The 22,298-nt window shown below is 35.8% G+C and overlaps 1 protein-coding gene across 1 annotated transcript; it reads left to right on the top strand.

Annotated features, from left to right (window-relative positions):
- Positions 1 to 1,559: 1,559 nt before the first annotated feature.
- LOC123658912 (centrosomal protein of 120 kDa-like) lies at positions 1,560 to 16,581 on the top strand. Its single transcript, XM_045594202.1, has 20 exons — positions 1,560 to 1,695; positions 1,763 to 1,910; positions 2,026 to 2,158; positions 2,477 to 2,587; positions 2,894 to 2,999; positions 3,136 to 3,284; positions 3,562 to 3,644; positions 5,284 to 5,420; positions 6,220 to 6,428; positions 7,531 to 7,694; positions 8,699 to 8,869; positions 9,554 to 9,678; positions 10,068 to 10,177; positions 10,789 to 10,971; positions 11,734 to 11,910; positions 12,198 to 12,284; positions 12,846 to 13,006; positions 14,009 to 14,136; positions 15,510 to 15,540; positions 16,387 to 16,581. The coding sequence occupies exons 1-20, from the start codon at positions 1,644 to 1,646 to the stop codon at positions 16,532 to 16,534; spliced, it is 2,613 nt and encodes an 870-aa protein (XP_045450158.1). The 5' UTR covers positions 1,560 to 1,643; the 3' UTR covers positions 16,535 to 16,581.
- Positions 16,582 to 22,298: the final 5,717 nt, after the last annotated feature.

Raw genomic sequence — 22,298 nt, 5'->3', positions numbered from 1 at the left:
AAGTATAAACAATAAATTTTGCTGTATTAGAATATATTTCTTTTGCCATTAGAGCTAGATAGATACTTTTGGGAAACAGAATAAGTAGAATCAACGACACTATAATACTATATTTTTTCGACATGTTTTTGCACCAAGACCACTTTTTCTATCTCCCTCTGAAACAAGCGCGATTTTATAATTGAAATACGCACATGTAAAACTCTTTTTATACATTAAATTAAAGCTTAGTTCAAACTCTTCAAAATAAGCGTTTTTGTTCTAAGTGTAGAAACTTTTTTTTATGTCACTAGGTCGGCAAACAAGCGTACGGCTCACCTGATGGTAGAAGCGATTACCGTACCTTATAGACACCTGCAACACCAGAAGCATCGCAAGTGCGTTGCCGACCCGATCCCCAATCCCCCCAGGAGCTCTGGTCACCTTACTCACCAACAGGAACACAATACTGCTTGAAAACAGTATTATTTTGCTGTGATCTTCTATAGGTCGAGGTACTACCCCAGTCGGGCTGCTCCATATTTTGAGCAGGAAATTCCTGCTGTGCCCTACCTCAGTTAACCTTAAACTTGTGAGTTATGAGCAAAAAACTACTTCCAAGTAACGCGCGCTTATCGAATCATATTACGCGGGAGTACGAGGTCAGCGCCATGTGGTGTAGACTGAGTGCTGGGGTTGAATTCAGCCCCGCGGTACTACGAGAGACTACGGGAGATTGCGCTCGGTGGAGTCCGGTCTATCAGAGGTTTATGGAGGGTATATTATCGGTCTTCACAAATCAAAATTTTGATAATAAATTAAATAATATTGCAATCATTGGTAAATAATGAAAATAAACTACTAGTAAATGTAGAGATTTAGGGATACAATATTAAATATAAGATTTTCTACCCATAGTCCATACTTAGTGTTTATTATTGACGACTTCCAAAAAAGGAGGAGGTTCTCAATTCGACTGTATTTTTTTTATATATATTACATCAGAACTTTTGACCGTGTGGACCGATTTCGACAATTTAAATTTATTTGAGATCTAACAACTACTTTTCGAGTTATATCTAATAATGCGTTTTTACTTGACGTTTTTTTCGTCGACCTACGTTGTATTATACCGCATAACTTTCTACTGGATGCACCGATTTTGATAATTCTTTTTTTGTTGGAAAGGAGATATTCCAAGCTTAGTATCATAATAAGGAAACCAGGATCTGATAATGGGATCCCAGAGAAATCGAGGGAACTTCTTGAAAATCCGCAATAACTTTTTACTGGGTGTACCGATTTTAATAATTTTTAATTTAATCGAAAGCTGGTGTTTGTCATGTGGTCACATATAAATTTTATTGAGATCTGATAACTACTTTTTGAGTAATCTTTGATAACGCGTAGTTACTTGACTATTTTTTCGTTGATCTACGTTGTATTACTCGTCGATGTAATTGAAGTCGGTTTTTTTTTCGTTTGCGAGCAAACACAATTATGTTTATGCTTGTAGGCGAGGTTGACAACACTATTCTGCCACCGTCAATCCGCTCTACTTGTCTACGAATTTTGTTCTTTGATTTTGTTTTGAATTTGGAATTGTGTACGTTTTACAAAAATTGTATTTAAAGTCTTTTTCACATATTTGTAATTGAATATTGATGGATGAGTTACGCGGACCTACAATTCAAATAGTCCTTAACGTCAAAGAAGGCAAATATCCATTGTTCGACATAGTTATCGGTAAAAAAATGTGTGTAATATTAAAAAACTTTTTCAGGACTTGGGTTTGGATTTCTTAAGTGCCCATTTATAGTAAGTGGTTCTCTAAATGGTTACATGTTAGAAACAGATCCCGTATTGCCAGCTCATGCGCCGGTTTTTGACGCAGAACTTGTTTGGGAAGCAGATAAAAGGAGATTTAGGAGGTAAACTTTTATCTATAAAAATAAATTTAAACTAGCACAAAAAAAGTTAGCTGTGTGTGTGTAAAAGAAAAAAAAGTTGATAATTGTTTCAATAGGGACACAATTTTTATTATAGTTTGCGAGTTCAAAATGTACCGGTTAAAATTGAGGTATACACAACTGCAACGCAAGGCAGAAAAGATAAAGTAGGCTACTTATTATTAAGTCTACTTGGAGCCCAACCCTGTCCAAGCAATAAAATTGTTGATGTGAGTAGAAAAATACAATTATTATCATAAAAGAGCTTTTAGTGACTAAATTTTCTTTTATAAATAAGGTATTAGTTTGTAAATTGCCAAAATATACTAATAGTTTTTTTTTATTTGACTATTTCTCTTAAATAGTTATTAAATAGGTACTCATAGTATTTATAGATTATAAGGTTTCAATTTTGTAGAAAATTTTGTCCTATTCTATATCTTTAAAAGTAAATTATTACTAGTCCAGCTTCATATAAAGATATATCAGTTAATCTTTGTATTTTCAACTTATTGGTAATTCATGTATTATATATTTTTTAATTTCAGTTAAAACATTCATGGCACAAGTTGCTAGGTGTGAAGTCGGAAGGTAAATGTTGTCATCCGCAGCTTCTGTTGAGCCTCTCCGTAGAAGACAGAATAAGCACACCAACACCTGTTAGTATAAACATTTGGTTAAATTGATAATCATAACTAAATTTTTATTTACCTATAAGCCCTTACAATATGCTTGTACTAATGTGTTGGCTTATGATTTGTATATTAGTATTGTTTTGAATTTAAATATTTCGAACTTCAATCAATATTTAGAAATTATTCAAACAAATATGAATAGAAATTAATTATTATTGATTACATTAAATTACTGGTACTTTATTAATTAAATTATACAAATATATACACACATACACCTAAATTAATATTAATTTAACATTAATATACTTGTATCTAAACATTTTTCAGAGAAATGAACTGCGTATGTTCCACAGTAATGAAGTTGCCTTCCCTTCGGCTCAAACTAAGAAAAATATCCCAAAACCTGAAAGCCATACTATGCTGCTAACTCTGAGTAAGACTTTTTAATTAGATAGATAATTTTAAAAAGCAAATATTTTCTTATAAATTACTTTTTATGTGTGTTTCTTACGTATAGTATCATGTGACATGCAAGTTATCTGAAATTACTAAAGTTGTTAATATTTCAGATGAATACATTGCTGAAAGTAAGAAAACCGTGTCATCACCTGACCTGAGACCTACTCTCATATGTGATGAAGGCCTGATACAAATAGGGAGTGATAACCATTTATTTATACTAGAGCTATTGATAGGGACTGTGGAGAATATTGACTTAGTAAGTACAAATATATAGAATTATATGTTTTTAAAGGCAAGAAACTCAAAGCGTGTCCTTGATGATTAAATATTTCATGTGACGCTTATTATTACCAAATTAACAAGTAAATAAAAACATACCAATTAACTGTGAACAAAATTATAAATTAATTTTAATAATTTATTTTTGTACATCAAACTGTAATGCGAATATCTCGCTAACTGCCAAGGTACATGTTAGCATAATTATGTTAGAGTTTGTTTGAAATGCTAACATTTTTGTATATTTTTTGCAGTTGTTACCTACTGATATGATTAAGGAAGATTTAAACTGTTATGTAACATATACAGTTTTTACACATACGATAACAACTGACAGGTAATATTAAGAAAATATAATTTATTTGCTTATTCATTTAGCTAAATTCACTTCAGCCTATCGCAGTCCACTGTTGGACAAAGGCCTCCCCAAGTTCGCGATAAACACTATGGTGCGAACTCATGTGTTTTGCCCATAGTCGCCACGCTGGGCAGGCAGGTTGGTGACTGCAGGGCTGGTTTTGTCGCACTAAAGACAGCAGTTGGATGGTTATCACGCCATCGGTCGACTTTATGAGTTCCAAGGTGGTTGCTTTGGTGGTGGTTTCCAAGGTGGTGCAAGGAGGACACCCACGGGAAGGAAGGGGTCGGCTATATTCGTTACTGCCGTAAACACACAGTTAATTTAAAAAAAAATTACTTAATTTTGTACAGCTATTTACACAACTAATATTTTTGAAAGAACTAATGGAAAAATATCTATATTTTTTTATTATTTCACCAACTATATTGATCAAAACATTTTGAATATCATATCAAAAATTGACCGCTCCAGCGGGGTTCGAACCCGCGTCTCCGACGTACCGTGTCGGCGCTCTAGCCAATTAAGCTATGGAACGATACACCCGCTCGAGCGAAATTTTCGATATGATACTTTTTAATTTCGGTTTAAGCGAACCGTGGCGCCGTCTATAGTGAGCTCTTTACAGAAACCCGTAACTATTCAAAGTTTCATATTACAATGAAAATCTTTGACAGGAGACGACACCGTGCTATTTTTAATATCTAAGATTTTATTTTTGTGTTACCCACATTAGGAATTCTAAACATTTTGAATATCATATCAAAAATTCGCTCGAGCGGGTGTATCGTTCCATAGCTTAATTGGCTAGAGCGCCGACACGGTACGTCGGAGACGCGGGTTCGAACCCCGCTGGAGCGGTCAATTTTTGATATGATATTCAAAATGTTTAGAATTCCTAATGTGGGTAACACAAAAATAAAATCTTAGTTATTAAAAATAGCACGGTGTCGTCTCCTGTCAAAGATTTTCATTGTAATATGAAACTTTGAATAGTTACGGGTTTCTGTAAAGAGCTCACTATAGACGGCGCCACGGTTCGCTTAAACCGAAATTAAAAAGTATCATATCGAAAATTTCGCTCGAGCGGGTGTATCGTTCCATAGCTTAATTGGCTAGAGCGCCGACACGGTACGTCGGAGACGCGGGTTCGAACCCCGCTGGAGCGGTCAATTTTTGATATGATATTCAAAATGTTTAGAATTCCTAATGTGGGTAACACAAAAATAAAATCTTAGATATATTGATCAAGTTCGGGGATTTCGGCACGGACAGAACGAAAAAATACCCACAAAATCCCAGCGGTGCCCTCATCGTTATTGCGGAGCGCGACGGGATCGCTTTTACATGCTACCGTGACGCCCCGACGGTTCGCTTGCCTGTGCGCTGTTCTCAAGCAGCTTGGCCGTCTCATCCAGCAGCGCAGCTTGTACGCTGAGGGAAAGTCAACCCCTGGACCCTCTTTGCGCAACAGACGTAACGAACTGACCAGTGCTCAAATACATATCGTCATGTCTTACATTATTTCATTTGCAATAAAACTGATATAAGCCACGTAGATGCCATGCGATGAACCCAGCTACCGTGTGTTAGACAGTAACGCACAAGTCGCTTGCAGGGCAGCGGTGCACGGGTCCCGCGCGGCACTGAACCAGCGCTCGTCGTTACGAGTGCGCAGCTGTCTGCGCGCGCTGGCGCAGTACTTCGCGCGCTGCCCGCTGCTCGTCGCCACGCTGCGGGCCCAGGGGGACGTCGGTGAGCACTGAGCACTGAGCGCTTAGCACTGAGCGCTTAGCACTGAGCGCTGAGCACTGAGCACTGAGCACAGAGCGCTGAGCGCTGAGCACTGAGCACTGAGCGCTGAGCGCTGAGCACTGAGCACTGAGCACTGAGCGCTGAGCACTGAGCACTGAGCACTGCCGGCTCCTAGCTGTCTGTGGCTGTGTGTAGCTGTGTGTAGCTAGTGTGTTGTAAAGTCGAGGATATTACCCCAGTCGGACTGCTCCATATTTTGAGCAGGAAAAAATTCCTGCTGTGCCCTACCTCAGTTAGGTGTCTGAATTAAGTTTTTTGAAGTAATTAAATTAAATTATCTTTTGAAGTAAATATTTTTAACTTTTTGTTCAGTTTTTTTTTTTCACTTTATCACAAATGCACTTATGAGTCCCGCGATAACATCTTCTCTCACCACCATGGGTAGACTGGTAGAGATCTCTTATAGAGATAAGTTCGCCCTTGCCAACATTTTTTGCAAAAATGACCTGTAATTGTGATTTTTTTTTAAAGTGCAATAAAGAATATATATATAAATAGTATTTTATTACTTGGTGTTTTTAAACGTTATTTGTTATCATGAATCGCCATAAGTGACACGAGTGCTTGAAAAATGAATTGTGTATTCAGTACTGTATTAAGAAATTAAGTTCCCAGTGAAAAACGAAAAGTAATTATGTATGCAATGTACTAGAAAATTTAGATTTTGACTCCTATAATGAATCCAAAACTTACTAACCAGTCTTAAACAGTTGATCCATAAATAATTTAATATTTCCAGGCATATGCAGCTTAGATCTTCGAAAACTAATACCAACAGATAACATCGAAGAATTTCTAAATAATTTTTGCAATAACGACAATTCCCTCACAATATATGAAAGATGTTTTATGATAAGATGTGACGGCGTGGAAACTAAAGACAGGAGGAAGCCTTATATGGATGTAGAATTAAGTTTGAGATACCTCGGAGAAAAGAAAAATGTACAGGTAAAACTACATATATAATTAAAATTCCAGAATTAGCACTTCATTGCAATAATTGTTTATATGATTAGTTGAAAGCGCCCATAAATACTTAATTCTGCAGTGAAATGAAAATAATTTTTCGCTATAACTCACTTTATTAACCGACTTCCAAAAAAGGAGGAGGTTCTCAATTCGACTGTATTTTTTTTTTTTTTTTTTTTTTATGTATGTTACATCAGAACTTTTGACCGGGTAGACCGATTTTGACAAATTTTGTCTTAATAGAGAGGTGGTGTGTGCCAATTGGTCCCATTTAAATTTATTTGAAATCCAATAACTACTTTTCGAGTTATATCTAATAATGCGTTTTTACTTGACGCTTTTTTCGTCGATCTACGTTGTATTATACCGTGTAACTTTCTACTAGATGTACCGATTTTGATAATTCTTTTTTTGTTGGAAAGAGGATATCCCTAGTTTGGTACCATGATAAGGAAACCAGGATCTGATGATGGGATCCCAGAGAAATCGAGGGAAACTCTCGAAAATCCGCAATAACTTTTTACTGGGTATACCGATTTTGATAATTTTTAATTTAATCGAAAGCTGATGTTTATCATGTGGTCACATATAAATTTTATCGAGATTTGATAACTACTTTTTGAGTAATCTTTGATAACGCGCAGTAACTTGACTATTTTTTCGTCGATCTACGTTGTATTACTCGTCGATGTAATTGAAGTCGGTTTTTTTTTCGTTTGCGAGCAAACACAATTATAAACATTAAAAAAATCTTTATTAATAATAATTATAGCAAATCAAATAATAATTTCAAAATTGCTACAGTTTAACATTAGGTAGGTACATTACAAACTCCTATAATGTACCCAGTGCTTGTAAATTTGTCTAGAGTTGTCTAATAGTTAGATATAATATATTTTTTACTTATTGCAGAATTAGTACTTACATACTAATTACATAAATTTAAAGTGCTCATAAATGCATAATTCTGCATATAAAATTGCTTAAAATTGTATACCGAAAAGTACCAGTAAATTATTTATAAATCAATAAATAAATAAATGACCTTTACAATGTTACATGCTGTCATATTTTATTACAGAAACAAGTTATATTGACAGCTCGAAGCGTTACTCAACTAGAAAGCGAGAGAAGTAATGGTGATATTGAGAAGACACCTATTGAAATAAAGAGTGGCAGCTGTACTGATTTGAATCAAGATATAGGTGACGGTTACACCAATATTGCTCCAGGGAACACCACCAGGTGAATATCTAAAGATTATATTATCATAGGTAACCAACGGGGGCGCTATCGCCCCTAGTGGGCGCTGGGACTTTTCTTGGGGGGTGGTAGCCGGTCTAAAATTAAATGGGGGGCGTTATAGCTTATAGTCAAGGGGGTAGTTGCGCTATACATAACTAATTAGAAATTTAATATTATAAAATACTTTGAAATAATATCTATTTTTATGAAAAAACAATTTGTCAAACTCTTTGTTTACTGATTACTGGGTCGATCAACTGATTTACTGGATTTGATGCGTGGTATTATATATTTCTTTTTTGTTTTTGACAAAAAAACAAAGATTTATCATATTTTCAAGGACTTTAAGAAGAAATACTTAAAACTGCCAACTATGTCAAACTTTTTTTGCATCGTCCTTTAAACAAGAAAATGATGGTCTTCGAGCTTCATATGATATTTCATTATGAATCGCAAAAGCGAGAAAACCGCATCAATTGGCGAGGAATTAATTATGCCGGCAGTCAAAGCGGTAATCAAAACTGTTCATCATTAGACGCCAACAGAAATCGTAAAAAAAATCCTTTGAGTAATAATACAGTGAAAAGAAGAATTAATGAAGTGGCTAAAGACGTTGAACTATCATTACTTGTATTACTTAAAGACTTCCAAATTTTCCATGCAACTTAATTATGATTAATTACCAAATAACGATGGACTACTCTTGACTTACGTTCGTTTCATAAAAGAAGAAAAAATTTGTCAAGTTATTATTGGCAAAAAATTGAGCTGAGCTGAGCGCTGAACGTGGGTTTAGTGCAGTAGCGAATTTAAGAAAAAGTGCTGTCTAAGAAAATGAATAGACTGCAGATCACTGAGCGTGGTGTATTGATATTTATGTTTCTTGTTGAATGCTGTTTTTTTTATTATATTATATTATTTTACTAATATTTATTAATCGCCTATATAAGCACTTCTTCTCCAGCTTGAAATAAATTAATTCGTAATTCGTATGTAAATTCCAGATACAAAACAGCGTCAGGGGATACGATATTGCAGAGCAATGAACTTGCAGAGATTATAAAGAACATGTGCGAGTCGTTCGTGCGCACGCGCAGCTCTCGTGACGTCACCGTGCAGTGCGATGACGTCACGTCGGGACAGTGCACTGGGGATAGGGCACAGGAGACAGAAAAGTAAACTGTGCTAATTTTATACAAAATGGGGATAGGACTTTAATCTAAACTAATATTATAAAGCTGAAGAGTTTGTTTGATTGAACGTACTAATCTCAGGAACTACTGGTCCGATTTGAAAAATTCTTTCAGTGTTAGATAGCCCATTTATTGACGAAGGCTATAGGCTCATACATCATCACGCTAAGACCGATAGGAGCGATTGGATACATTGAAGTAACAAAATTTTATTGTTTTCAGGGAACCGACACAACTGAGAACTACAAAAAGTGATACAAGTATAAAAAATATCCCTATTGTGAACGGTTCGTATATTTAGTCCTCATGCTTGTGATTTAATTTCCGTCTATAAATAATAGTAATTAATTTTTTTGGACGACTAGGTTGACAAACAAGCGTATGGTTCAGGTAAGCCTGATGGTAAAGAATTACCATAGTCTGTAGACGCCCGCAACATCAAAAACAAGCATGCGCGTTACCGATTCTAGCCCCAAACCAGGAGCTCTGGTCACCTTATACACCACAGGAACACAATACTGCTTGAATTGAGTATTATTTAGCTGTGTCTTCTGTAAGGTCGAGGTACCTCCCCCGTTGTTCTGCTAGCAGGATATATCTTGCAGTACCCCTACCTCAATGAAAACTTAATCGAAAACAGTGTTATTTAGCCGTGACATACTGTAGGGTCGCCGAGAGGTTCTGGTCGGCCGTGGTCTCCTGCGAGGAGGTCACGGCTCTAAAGGAGGACCCGCTCTGCAGGGGACCACTAGGGGAAGGAGACTCCGATATGAACTCCTTCAGCCTTCGTAGTAAAGTGAGGGCAGGGCACCACCCCTTACACTCGTCACCAGGGTAGCAGAGTACGGTGCCCGTGCCTCTAGCAGAAGGCCAAAAGTCGGGACGTCACGGTACAATTGTTAGCAATCCCGTGGCGCCCCGTTACGACGATGAGGGTACCGCTCGGTTTTAGTGGGTATTCTGGCACGTACTGACCGTGTCGGTGTCCAACACCCGTGGTCCCACCACTCTGGGGATCCCACACTCACGTCGCTTTTAATGGTAGATTCAGTGTTTAAAAGCATTTCCCAGCGTCAAAAAAAAAGAGTTAAGGGCCTTCCCCAGTCGAATCACTAGATTTCGATCTATAACTTTATTTTTTATTATTTTTATTTGTTTAATTTTTGTAAATATTTCATAGATGATTTTAAAAGCGTCCTGTCCCCGGCCGAGCGAGATGTTATTATAAAGAAGTATGTGGAAGAACTAGAGGACTGGAAGGAAAGGCAGCAGGAACTGTTTAAATTACAGGTACTTGTCACCCAAACATCACATGTTATTAAACAGTGCTTTGCCTATCTAAAAGTGGTAAAACCGAAAACTACCGAATCAACTTTATACAGTATTTGCCAATTGACGGTGTGATTGAAGACGAATTGATGAATGAAGGCGGATAGCTAGCATAATTATGTCAATTTCATAGCATATAGTACAGTAACTGTATGTGTGTGAGATCTTTGAAATCTAGACATTAATATATAAAATTTTATTTTTATATTTTTTACTTATCATAAAGTGCTAGTAGTATATTTGCATGAAAAAAAGTGTGACTTACCACTATACAGTAGTTAACAATAAGACGTCCCTAGGCCAATTAGGATGTGTTCAAATTGAAAAGCTGAAGAAGGTCCTTCGGTCTGTTGTTCTACACTACTGCCATTTATTTGCTCAAGGGTCATGCCAAAGCTAAGTGACAGCGATGAGTCACTATTTTCTTAACGCGGATAGACTATAACTATAGCTTGTACCATAATATATAACAGATAACTAAATATTGTTGTTTACATTTCATTAGCGTAATATAATTGATATCATAATTGTATATTGATGAGATAAATTTATATATAATTCGTAATTTTCAGTTAAAACGCAAAGAGGAGTACCATCTCGAACTCCTAGCCAACGAGTGGTCGAAGCGGAAAAACGAATTAGAATATAAACTGAGCAAGGGTATTGAACAGTGTAGGAATTTAGCGGAAGATCTGAGTCGAGCCACCGAGGACTTCAGGTTGAGGGGATACCGGAATACGGAGAGAGAGAGAAAGGTGTCTGTTGTATTATTTAAAGTAGGAGATTAGGGTTTACTGATTTCATTGTTGTAATTAGTTTTAATATAATTCACATCATCACTTCAGCCTGTCACAGTCCACTGCTTTGCCTTCACAAGTTCGCGCTAAAAATGGTGTGTTGCCCATAGTTACCATGCTGGGCAAGCGGATTGGTGACCGCAGAGCTGGCTTTGTCGCACCGAAGACGCTGCTGCCCGTCTTCGGTCTGTGCATTTAAAAGCCAGCAGTTGGAAGGTTATCCCGCCACCGGTCGCTTTTAAGTTCCGAGGTGGTAGCGGAACTGTTTTATCCCTTAGTCGCCTCTTATGACACCCACGGAAAGATAGAGGTGGCTATATGCTTTAATGCCGTAACCACACCGTATATATAAAATTGTATGTTTCCTTTTCATAAACATTTTTAATACAGACCGTAAAACAATACGTGAGAAATTCTAGTATGAACGTGATCACTATATACAACGAAAGAATATTGATAGGCAGCGGGCCTTTGTCTCATAGTCATAATAATTTATTTTCAAAAAAATTGTTTTTGCCAAAAAGTCTCTAGATAATAATCCAACATTTATTTTTAACTGCTGCTAAACAGACGTGAGTAATCAATAAACATTATACACACTTAAATCTCGATTAAGCCACCTTAATAACAGTAAATAAATCAAAATAAAATAATAACTTTAAAAATATTTTTATTAAAATTAACCATAACAATATAAAACAATTTTTATTTTATTCTCAGCTACTAGACGCCAAGAAGGCACTAGAATCACACTACACCTCTAAGTATCAAGAACTGAGGGAGGCGTCTCAGAAAATGGAAGACGATATGAACCACCAGCTCAAGATGAAGGACATGGCTATTGAGGAGCTGCAGACGAGGGTCCAGTTGCTGGAGAAACAGAACGAAGTCATAAAAGTAAGGCCACCAACATTTCTTTTGTTATCAATATTTATACGACTAGGTCGGCAAACAAGCGTATGACCATGTACCTGATAGTAAACGGTTACCGCAGACTGTAGACGCCTGCAACACCAGAAGTATCGTAAGTGCCGATTAAGAGGAGTTTAGTGACGAATACAGGCACAGAAGAAATTCAGATGTAAATATGGGAAGGTTGAAAAAGAAAACAATTGTAATAGTAAACAATGTAAAATCATCATGTTTTTGAATTTAGGTTTTTTATAATTTATTTTTATTTTTAGAATAACATGAAGAACTTTGAGAAAAATGCTGAGAATAAATATTCAGGTCTCACGAAAGATCAAACTGCAAGTCTCATACAGGAACTCGTAAGTTTTTTTTTATCTTATTACACACAGCCTCACACCTCGACACCTCGCGTAGTTTTGCCCGTCTCTATTGTTTATACACTATAATAGTACTCTCAATATTTCCTCGATAGAGAGAGGTTGTCCGCAAATCACTATCAGTAGTAACCAAATTTTATTCTTTATTAATTTTAAGTATTGTGATTTTTTCATTTACAAAAGTGTGCAACAAAGTATTAAATAAACTGATTTTCTGGAAATGCGACCATAATTAATTTAAATTATAAGTTTAAACATTATTAAGGTCCTGTTGTCAAAGGCTATATAACTTCTATAGTAATAAAAAAAAAAGAGTTAATATGTGCGTGTGTGTCAAATACATGGTAGTGTCTGTAATATTTTTTTATTGATTGAATGTATTTTTGTGCATAATTTTAAGAAAATAATAGCATTCTGCACTCCTTCTCTATATACACCATAAGTGTGCGAAATTTCATACTCCTCCGTCCGCGCAAACTTCCATTTTCGTTCTGAATTAATGACCGTAGCCGACATTTATATTCTTTTGTTTTTTAATTTCAGCGGTGTTTAGAAGAGAAATTAGACAGCGCAGTGCAGTCCAAAGCGTTTTTCAAGGAACAGTGGGGCCGAGCTGTAAGAGAGCTACATCTCGTGAAGCTGGGTACTCGTAGACAGATGCTGGACCAACTACGAAGGGAGAGGAGACAGCTGGGAGATGACAGGTGGATATCAAAACTTTCTACCTGGTGGTATAGTCACCGTTTTAATATGAATCGCGGGAGAAAAGATAAACCTCAAAAGAAAAATAAAACGAGAAAGATAAAACGTTAAAAGAAATACGTCTTTAAAACTCGGCAATCAAAATTATTGTGTGAAAAGAAATTACAATATTACTATTTTATAAACTGTATAGCAATGAATAACTATTGACTGACTGATTTGAGTGTATACAGATAATGGAACAAGTGTTACCAACATACTTGAATTTTTAAACAGTGACAAACAAAAGTGCTGCTCGTGGTAAGCGGTTACCGTAGCATCGCAAGCGCGTTGCCGACCTTACAGACTAACGTTTTGACATAACTCGTTTCCAAATACCACCGTAATAGGCTATCGAAGTTTTTTTTTTTATATATATTACTAGGTCGACAAACAAACGTACTGCTCACTTGATGGTAAGAGATTACTGTAGCTTATAGCCGCCTCCAATACCAGAAGCGTCGAAAGCGCGTTGCCGACCCAATCCCCAATCCCCCCAGGAGCTCTGGTCACCTTACTCACCAACAGGAACACAAAACTATTTGAAAAAAGTATTACTTAGCTGTGGTCTTTTGTAAGGTCGAGGTACTACCCCAGTCGGGCTGCTCCATATTTTGAGCAGGAAATTCCTGCTGTGCCCTACCTCAGTTAATAAGGTCAGGAATGTTTGTAAATGGTTACCTTACAATGAACAATTTAACCAGTCCGTTGGTGCGGTTGTAATTACCCTGTTTTCTGCTCTGGGGCTTGTGGGTTCGATTCCCACCTGAGTCGCGGCCCACACATCCGATCCTCCAAGTTAAGTAACGTCGTGTGCGGGGTCATTACTTGGATGGGTGACGAAGTTTTAATGTGTAAAATGACGATTCGAAAGTGCTCTTGGAGCCTATTTGAATAAAGCTATTTTTGATTTTGATTTTGATTTTAGTGATATTGTATTCATTTCCAATTCTTTTTCATTTCAGTTTGGATCCTATTATTGATGAAAAAGAAGAAAGTAATAAAAGTGATCTTGATATAAATAAGCTGAAAGAAAATTATTACGTCGACATATTGGCGAATAGCCCTGCCCTAGATTCAAACTCAATTATCAGTAAGTGTCGAATATGCGGCGCCTCGCTTCAGTCTGTAATATCCCACTGCTGGGCATAGGCCTCTTTCTCCATGCAGGAGAAGGATCAGAGCTTAATCCGCCATGCTGCTCCAATGCGGGTTGACGGATATATTTCTACTATGAGTAACGATCGCTATCAGGTATACATGATAGCAATCGGGACCGACGGCTTAACGTGCCCTCTGAGGCACGGTGGGGAGAGGTGGGGAGATCCACAAGGACTGCACAAACATCCAGACCGCGGCAAACACCTGTATGGCCAATACAAATGTTTTTCACGTGCGGGGATCGAACCCGCAACCGCCAGCGCAACGGATACAATCCATGACTGTAACCGCTGCGCCAATGGGCGTCTAAGTAGAACAAAAGTATGGAGTGCGCAGTGACAGGTTCCGGGTCTCGATGGGAGCGCGGCGCCGCAGTACAATCTGTACTAGTCGTACGTACTAGTCGTACGTCCGTGGACGAAACTTTTGACTTCTTACACCATTTTATTAACCGCTTTACTTTTGTGTCTAAATAATGCCTCGACCTCAGCCGACGTTAAAGAGACAAGAGAGAAGAATCATATCTGATGTCTGTACATATTATTCAAAAGAAAATAATATAACTGAGAGTTTCTTTAATTATTATTACAAGATACAATTATTCATTTGCTGATAAACTTATACTAGAATATATTTTATAATACATTTTGAATTAGCACTTTTGTTTACAATAGTACCTGCGCAAATGACGGATATTTTTCGGTCAACTTATATGCCACGACCTATATTATACATAAATATTATCATAGATAGACCTAGCATTCATTATTTATACATGATCATACATATAATTTGATGACGCGTTGCCGCAGCGGTCACTTGTGGGTTCAATCCCCGCACATGACAATAATTTGAATTGCCCATACAGCTGATTGTTGTAATCTGGGCGTTTGTACTTGTTGGAGTTAGGAGTGTGAAGCGTTTATTATTATTATACACTCGTATATTTCATATAGCACATCACATAAACACGTATTCGTAACGTGTATTCGTATTTATGTTTAATAGCTAAAGTACTACCTTTATAAAATAATAAAATATTTGATTTGTATTTTATGAATTCCAAATGGATAAGTATATGACAAAAAACTACCTAAAATACCCAAAACTTTACTACCTAAAACTTTAAAGTGCGACAGGCATTCTTGGTTTACGAGTCAATCGGTGCTGATGCTGTCGGTCGGCTGGTGGTGCACGATTATATCACGTCATTATTACTTTTGTATCTTTTAATAATAAAATCAAGATGTCAACCCCTGTGCCTACATATACAATATTAATATAAAATTAAATATATTGTTTTAGGTCCACATCGGATGGATATGCTTCATATAAAGTAAGTTGTTTACCCTCGACGAGTTTCACAATGTAAATTTTAGATAATTATTTATTTATTTTGAAACACCAATGGAAAGTGTACACTATAAAGATTAATAATAAAAAACGTTTAAATTAAAAAAAAAAGTAACAATTATAGGCGAATACAACAACAACATAATAGATTATTATGTCAACATAGATATAGATTTATCTTGTAACCAAAATATATCTAGCTAATTAAAATTACTAGAAATTACTATAAGTCATTTCTACTATTGAATTTTGTTTTTTAGCGAACTTAAGATATTTGCAAATATTTTCAAACTTCCATGAATCGACCGTATATAAGGGATAAGGACGACCATCTAACATAAAAATAAAGACTATCTATTTGAAGTAGATACTAAAAACCGTGTAGGAATAATAATAATAATAAAAAAAAAACTTTCAGAACAGCACGAGTCATGTACTAGTGTATATTAATACGTATGATACGACGTAGATAATATTATTTGTTAACTTGAAACATACAATATTATTAACAAGCTTATTAAATATTTTATTGTACATTTTTTATATGATTTTGTCAGATGTTTGCTGTTTTGATAGTGCTAATACTGATATTACTTTTCATTATGTATTAAAGATTAATCATTTAAAAAAATAATAATTTGACACTGTATAAAAACTAAATTAATGTATTTTTTCGGGTATTTGTGGATCATCTGTGATTCTCCTTGCCTTTTATACTCAACGACCAACATGAGATTCAGCGACTTTGGTGTCATTATTTAGGGTTTTAACGTTTTTTTTTTATTCATAAAAAGTAAATATTTTTATAAAAAAGTAAATATTTTTTTAGAAACATCACCAAGAACCCATCAACTGATAAACTTGGCGAACTTATATCCCAGAGAGATCAACTGATACGTCAAGAGAATCCCGATGAAGACACTATAAAACAACTCAATCACGAAATAAGAAATATGCTTATCAATTGCGGAACTTGACTTTTTACTTTTAATGTAAAAACATAAATCATATTATAGACTGACAATTTATTTATTTATTTAGTAAGAACCACCAACAGAATTACATGTTTAAAAAAAATTACAATCAGTTATATGCCAATGTATTAAATTCATTTATTCATTACAGCCTATACAATCCACTGCTGGACATAGGCCTCCATAAGTTTACGCCAAAAATAATGTGAAGTCATGTGTTTTTCCCATAGTCACCACGCTGGGCAGGTAGGTTGGTGACCGCAGTATTGGCTTTGTCGCACCGAAGACGCTGCTGCCCGTCTTCGGCCTGTGTATTTCAAAGCCAGCAGTTGGATGGTTATCCCGCCACCGGTCGGCTTTTTAAGTTGCAAGGTGGTAGCAGAACTGTGTTATCCCTTAGTCGCCTCTTACGACACCCACGGGAAGAGAGGGGGTGGCTATATTCTTTAGTACCGTAGCCACACAGTACGTATTAAATATATGCATATAATTCCTCTTAAAGGTAGTTACAGCATGCGCTTTAGACAATTAAGTCGTCTGCCTATTCAAAAGATTTTGAATATACAAGATTTAAACAAAAAATACATCATTATCCATTGCGCTGCGAGCAATTGCAGCATGTGTAGTAATGGCGCGAAATTTAAAATTTCAGTTTTAATAAAGTCTTAAATTACATTAATTTGTTACTATAATATAGTTATTAAATTTTATTTATTTATACAGCAGTAGCTAACTTATATTTACGAGTTGAAGCGACAAAATTTTAGTTATACAAATTAGTGACAAACATTTGTATTGGCCATACAGGTGTTTGCCGTGGTCTGGGTGTTTGTGCAGTCCTTATCCGCCGTCAACCGTCGGTCCCGGTTGTTATCATGTACACCTGATAGCGATCGTTACTCATAGTAGGGTATATATCCGCCAACCCGCATTGGAGCAGCGTGGTGGATTAAGCTCTGATCCTTCTCCTACATGGGGAAAGAGGCCTATGCCCAGTAGTGGGATATTGCAGGCTGAAGCGAGCAAGCTACATATAGCTGACCGTAAGAGAAGCAGGATTCTTTGAGGTTGATGCCACAATATTTTAAAGGTTGCCCTTGCGCTTTGTTAATTGTAAAACTAAAGGCTGATTTAATTGGAAACTGCAATCTTTTAAATTGAAATGGTATAAATACTGTGTGTCCTTTGTTCTTTCCAGAAATAAGTTCATATATCCTTTGTTAGATTAATTTTTTAAATTTCAGGATTCTTCAATACTTTTCTTTCTTCGCTTTTTCCGTTTCTCAGGGTGCTCATTCTAGCTTGCTCAAGAGTAGGAATTCTAAAAATTTATATATGTATGTATATATATATATATATATATATATATATATATATATAGATATACCCTGGACAATAAAATGAAAAATGTTGTTTCTAATTAACTAGTATAAATAATGAGAAAATGCTTTCAATATTTTTTTTTTACTTTTTACGTCATAGTTTATTTTTTTATTTCAACTACCACGTAATCTCATATCAACTCCTGAGCGAAGCCGGGTATCATAGCTAGTATATAATAAAGAACTAAATACATAACTATCACTATTATAAATTAATATAAATTAGTATTAGTGTTACATAGCTTGTGGTTTGAGGAATCAATTGCCTTTAATAGTTTCTTCTTAAATACAGCTAGGTTATCTGCTAAGATGTCTAATGACTCGTTTTTAACTGTGAATTCTCTGTAGATCCTACTCAGTCTCGGGATGAGGGAACAATAACCGAGGTTTGTTCTCTGGGTTTTATAAGCAAATTGTGAAATGGGATATCGTGGTATGCGAGAGGGAACGTTAATTGAAATTTTGCTTAGGAGTTCTGAACTATCCACAGTTCCATTCACTAGTTTGTCTAAGAAAACCATAACAAGTAGCTTGCGCCGGTTTGAGAGTGAGTTTAACCAAAACTTTTTTGAATATCATATCATAAATTGACCGCTCCAGCGGGGATCGAACCCGCGTCTCCGACTAACCGTGTCAGCGCTCTAGCCAATTAAGCTTAATTAATTATGGAACGATGTACCCGCTAGATCGAAATTTTTTTATGATGATTTTTATATTCGGTTTAAGCGAACCGTGGCGCCGTCTATAGTGAGTTCTTTACAGAAACCCGTAACTATTCAAAGTTCCATATTACAATGAAAATCTACTATAGACGAATCACTACATTATAACGTAACTTAGCATCAATAGTGATACCTAAATCGCGAACGCACTCCAATTCCTGTAATTGGTGCGTACCAATAACATATTTTCCCTCAACAAAAAATCGTTTACGCGTGAAGGTAATATATGAACATTTTGAAATGTTAAGCTTCATTCCATTTAACTTACACCATTCGAAAACTCTATTGATAGCTTCTTGTAAAATTTTACGTCATGCTTATTGGTAATTACTTTAGCAAGCTTTAAATCGTCAGCATAAATTAAACATTTGGAATTCTTGGTGCAATTGGTAATGTCGTTAATGAAAATATTAAATAGTAATGGTCATAAAATTGATCCTTTAGGAACACCAGACACAGCTTGATAAAACAGAGAATTGTGACCTTTGGTAACTAAGTATGAGCGTCTGTTGGCTTAATATGAAGAGATCTAAGACAAAAAGTTGCGACTTTTGCCACCAGCAGTTTGTGGTTTACCCTGTCAAATGCTTTTGAGAAATCTGTGTTAACTGGATCGATTTGTCTACACGCATCTATAGATGTTGTAATTAAGTTCATGAAATTAGCTAAATTTGTTATGGTAGATCACAGTCAATAAATCCGTGTTGAGATTCTGAGAGAGCATATGGTGAACGTGGCGTGACAAAATTGGGTGTAGCAAAGATTCGAAGTCTTTCGATAGTGTCGAGAGTATTGATATAGGCCTGTAGTTGGTTAGACTCACGATCGCCATTCTTATAAACAGAAACTATTCTTGTTAATATATTCCATACCTCAGGATAAACATCAGTGCATAAAGATTTGTTATATATTAAGTGAAGTGATAATGACAATGGAATATAAAGATAAATAATAATAAATAATAAATAAATATCTACACAATACACACACGGTCGTCTGTTACTAAAGTAAGCAACTTAATGCTTGTGTTATAGGTAACAGCCGACTGGTATATAGCTACATATTTTTTTTTCGATAAACATACTTATAAATAATACATATATAAATATATAAATAAATATTTATATTACACCCAGACTCGGGGTGGGAATCGAACCCACAACCCTCGGAGCAGAAAGTAGGGTCACTACAAACTGCGCCAACGGGTTAGTCTAACTATTTTGCTTATTGTTGCGTTTCAGTGTTTTATTGTATGAGTACATTACGTGAAATATAGTATATAATCGCTTAATCAAATGATATCATTTAAATAAAGTTAACAGATTAAAAAAAATTAATACAAATAATGATTAAGAGAACATGTTTAGTAATTGTTACAGACAATAACAAAAATAAATGCATTTCTAGAGATAAGTCAGTCTTTTTCTTAGGAATGGACGATATACAGCGATGTATTAAAAACACTCGATGAATAGTAACGATGCATCGAATCTGTACATCGATGTTTTTTTATTTGATGCATTGAAGAGGCAAACAAACCTGCAAAAATCATTCTTTTATAGATGGATTGTCTCTCTACGGTTAATGGTTAATGGGTAACTATTTTTGTCTCTTTTATTACTTAATTCATTAATTAGCACTCTAACGGTATTTCGTTACTTAATTCATTCATTAGCAATCACACGGTATTTAGTTTATCTGACAACTTCTGTTGGAAGACTTTATGATAATCCACTGAAAATTTGGAAAGATAAAATATGGTTTACAATATTACATAAAATCGCCTATCTAACAATGGTAGGCACATCGGTCCCATCTGAAAGACTGTTTTCACAAGCGGCGCTAGTGATGACTCAACAAAGAAATAGATTGAAGGGCAAACTTTCGTTTTTACAAAGTATTGCTAAGAAGTACTGGGATATTTAAAGATCTAACTATTTCATCGATTTTTTCTCTTCTAAATTGTCAGAATTTAAAATGTAAACGTATGTAATAAAACTTTTTTAATAGATGTGTGTTTTTTATATATAAACCACATAAATATCTAACTTATAGAAAAACAGTCGATGTATGAAAAATATCGATGTATTTTTTAATATATCGATATAACATCGATGCCATTATCCGATGCATTGAATCGAAAAAAAAACATCGATGTATTTTTTAATGTGCATCACTACTTTGTCTTATTATTTTTTTGCAAAGAGCAACACGGAGGGGAGTAGCCATGTACAGGCGTTCCCCTCTGTCAAGGTATAAGGCCAAATGGCGGGCTATATATATATATTTTTAACTGTATGTTCGGGGATAACTCCGTCGTTTATGAACCGATTTTGATAATTCTTGTTTCGTTGGAAAGGAAATATCCCTAGTTTGGTACCATGATAAGGAAACCAGGATCTGATGATGGGATTCCAGAGAAATCGAGAGAAACTCTCGAAAAGCCGCATAACTTTTTACTGGGTGTAACGGTTTTGATGATTTTTAATTTAATCGAAAGCCGATGTTTATCATGTGGTCACATTTAAATTACATCGAGATCTGATTACAACTTTTGGAGTAATCTTTGATAATGCGTATTTAGTCGACAATTTTTTTGTCTACCTACGTTGTATTACTTGTCGTGATATGTATATATGTATAGATTTAGCTCTTCAGCTCATTTAGCTCAGTGAAATAAATTTATAATGCAACCAAAACGCAACTTTGTTGTCGTAAAAAAAATACTTTTTCGCTTGTTCAAAGCCAGACGATTAAGTGAAATGTGAATCGAAAAGATACAGAGCCATAGCTAACTATCTCTCTCTTTCGCATGATAAACGCCATCGTCCGATCGAGTGGCTCACTAGCTCAGTCTCGTTTAATCCCGCTCATTACGTCAGTTTCTCGAAAATGAATCATAAACCCAGTGAGCTGGAGATATATTTGAAACGCAAGTGAGCTGATGAACTTGAAAAGATATGTTTCATTTGTATCACTCACTCGCGAGTTACCCAAGTCTATTTAAGTTCGCCATGCCTACAAACAATAAACAGTTTAAGTGTATTATCTATGCAACAAACTACGGATCATGCTGAAAAATTGAACGGTTTATAATGGATTGTAACCTAACGATGTTGAAAACATTAAAACTAAATAATACTGATTTTGTGCACTATAAACTAAAAGGTTACAAGTCGTTCAGAGCTTAATCCACCACGCAGCTCCAATGCGGGTTGGCGGATATATTTCCTACTATGAGTAACGATCGCTATCAGGTGTAGATGATAACAACCGGGACCGACGGCTTAACGTGCTCTCCGAGGCACGGTGGGGAGACCCACAAAGACTGCACAAACACCCAGACCACGACAAACACCTGTATGGCCAATACAAATGTATGTCATGTGGGGGTTCGAAGCCGCAACTGCCAGCGCAACAGTCACAATCCATGGCTGTGACCGTTGCGCCAACGCGGCGTCGTGATTATACTTTACGTTTGCAATAGATAGAAAGAAAACTGACGATGTACATACCTTATAATGTAATAAAAAGTCATAGCTCAACTAAAAACTTGATCTATGTAAAAACTAAAAAGTAAGGTGATAGCTTTATACTTAGATACTAGCAACTCCGAAACTTCTGAGCTTGACACACAGAAAGTGACTGTAAAGTGACGTATTC

This window comes from Melitaea cinxia, chromosome 13 (genome assembly GCF_905220565.1).
Source record: "Melitaea cinxia chromosome 13, ilMelCinx1.1, whole genome shotgun sequence".
Classification (NCBI taxonomy): domain Eukaryota; kingdom Metazoa; phylum Arthropoda; class Insecta; order Lepidoptera; family Nymphalidae; genus Melitaea; species Melitaea cinxia.
This window is presented reverse-complemented; position numbering and strand designations above follow the sequence as displayed.

What these genes read in the sequence shown, in the direction of transcription:
- LOC123658912 (XM_045594202.1), top strand. Translation starts at nt 1,644, where the DNA reads ATGGATGAGTTACGCGGACCTACAATTCAAATAGTCCTTAACGTCAAA. An exon ending in AACAGAACGAAGTCATAAAA is followed by an intron (nt 11,911 to 12,197) that starts GTAAGGCCACCA and finishes TTTTATTTTTAG; the next exon opens with AATAACATGAAGAACTTTGA. An exon ending in ATGGATATGCTTCATATAAA is followed by an intron (nt 15,541 to 16,386) that starts GTAAGTTGTTTA and finishes ATATTTTTTTAG; the next exon opens with AAACATCACCAAGAACCCAT.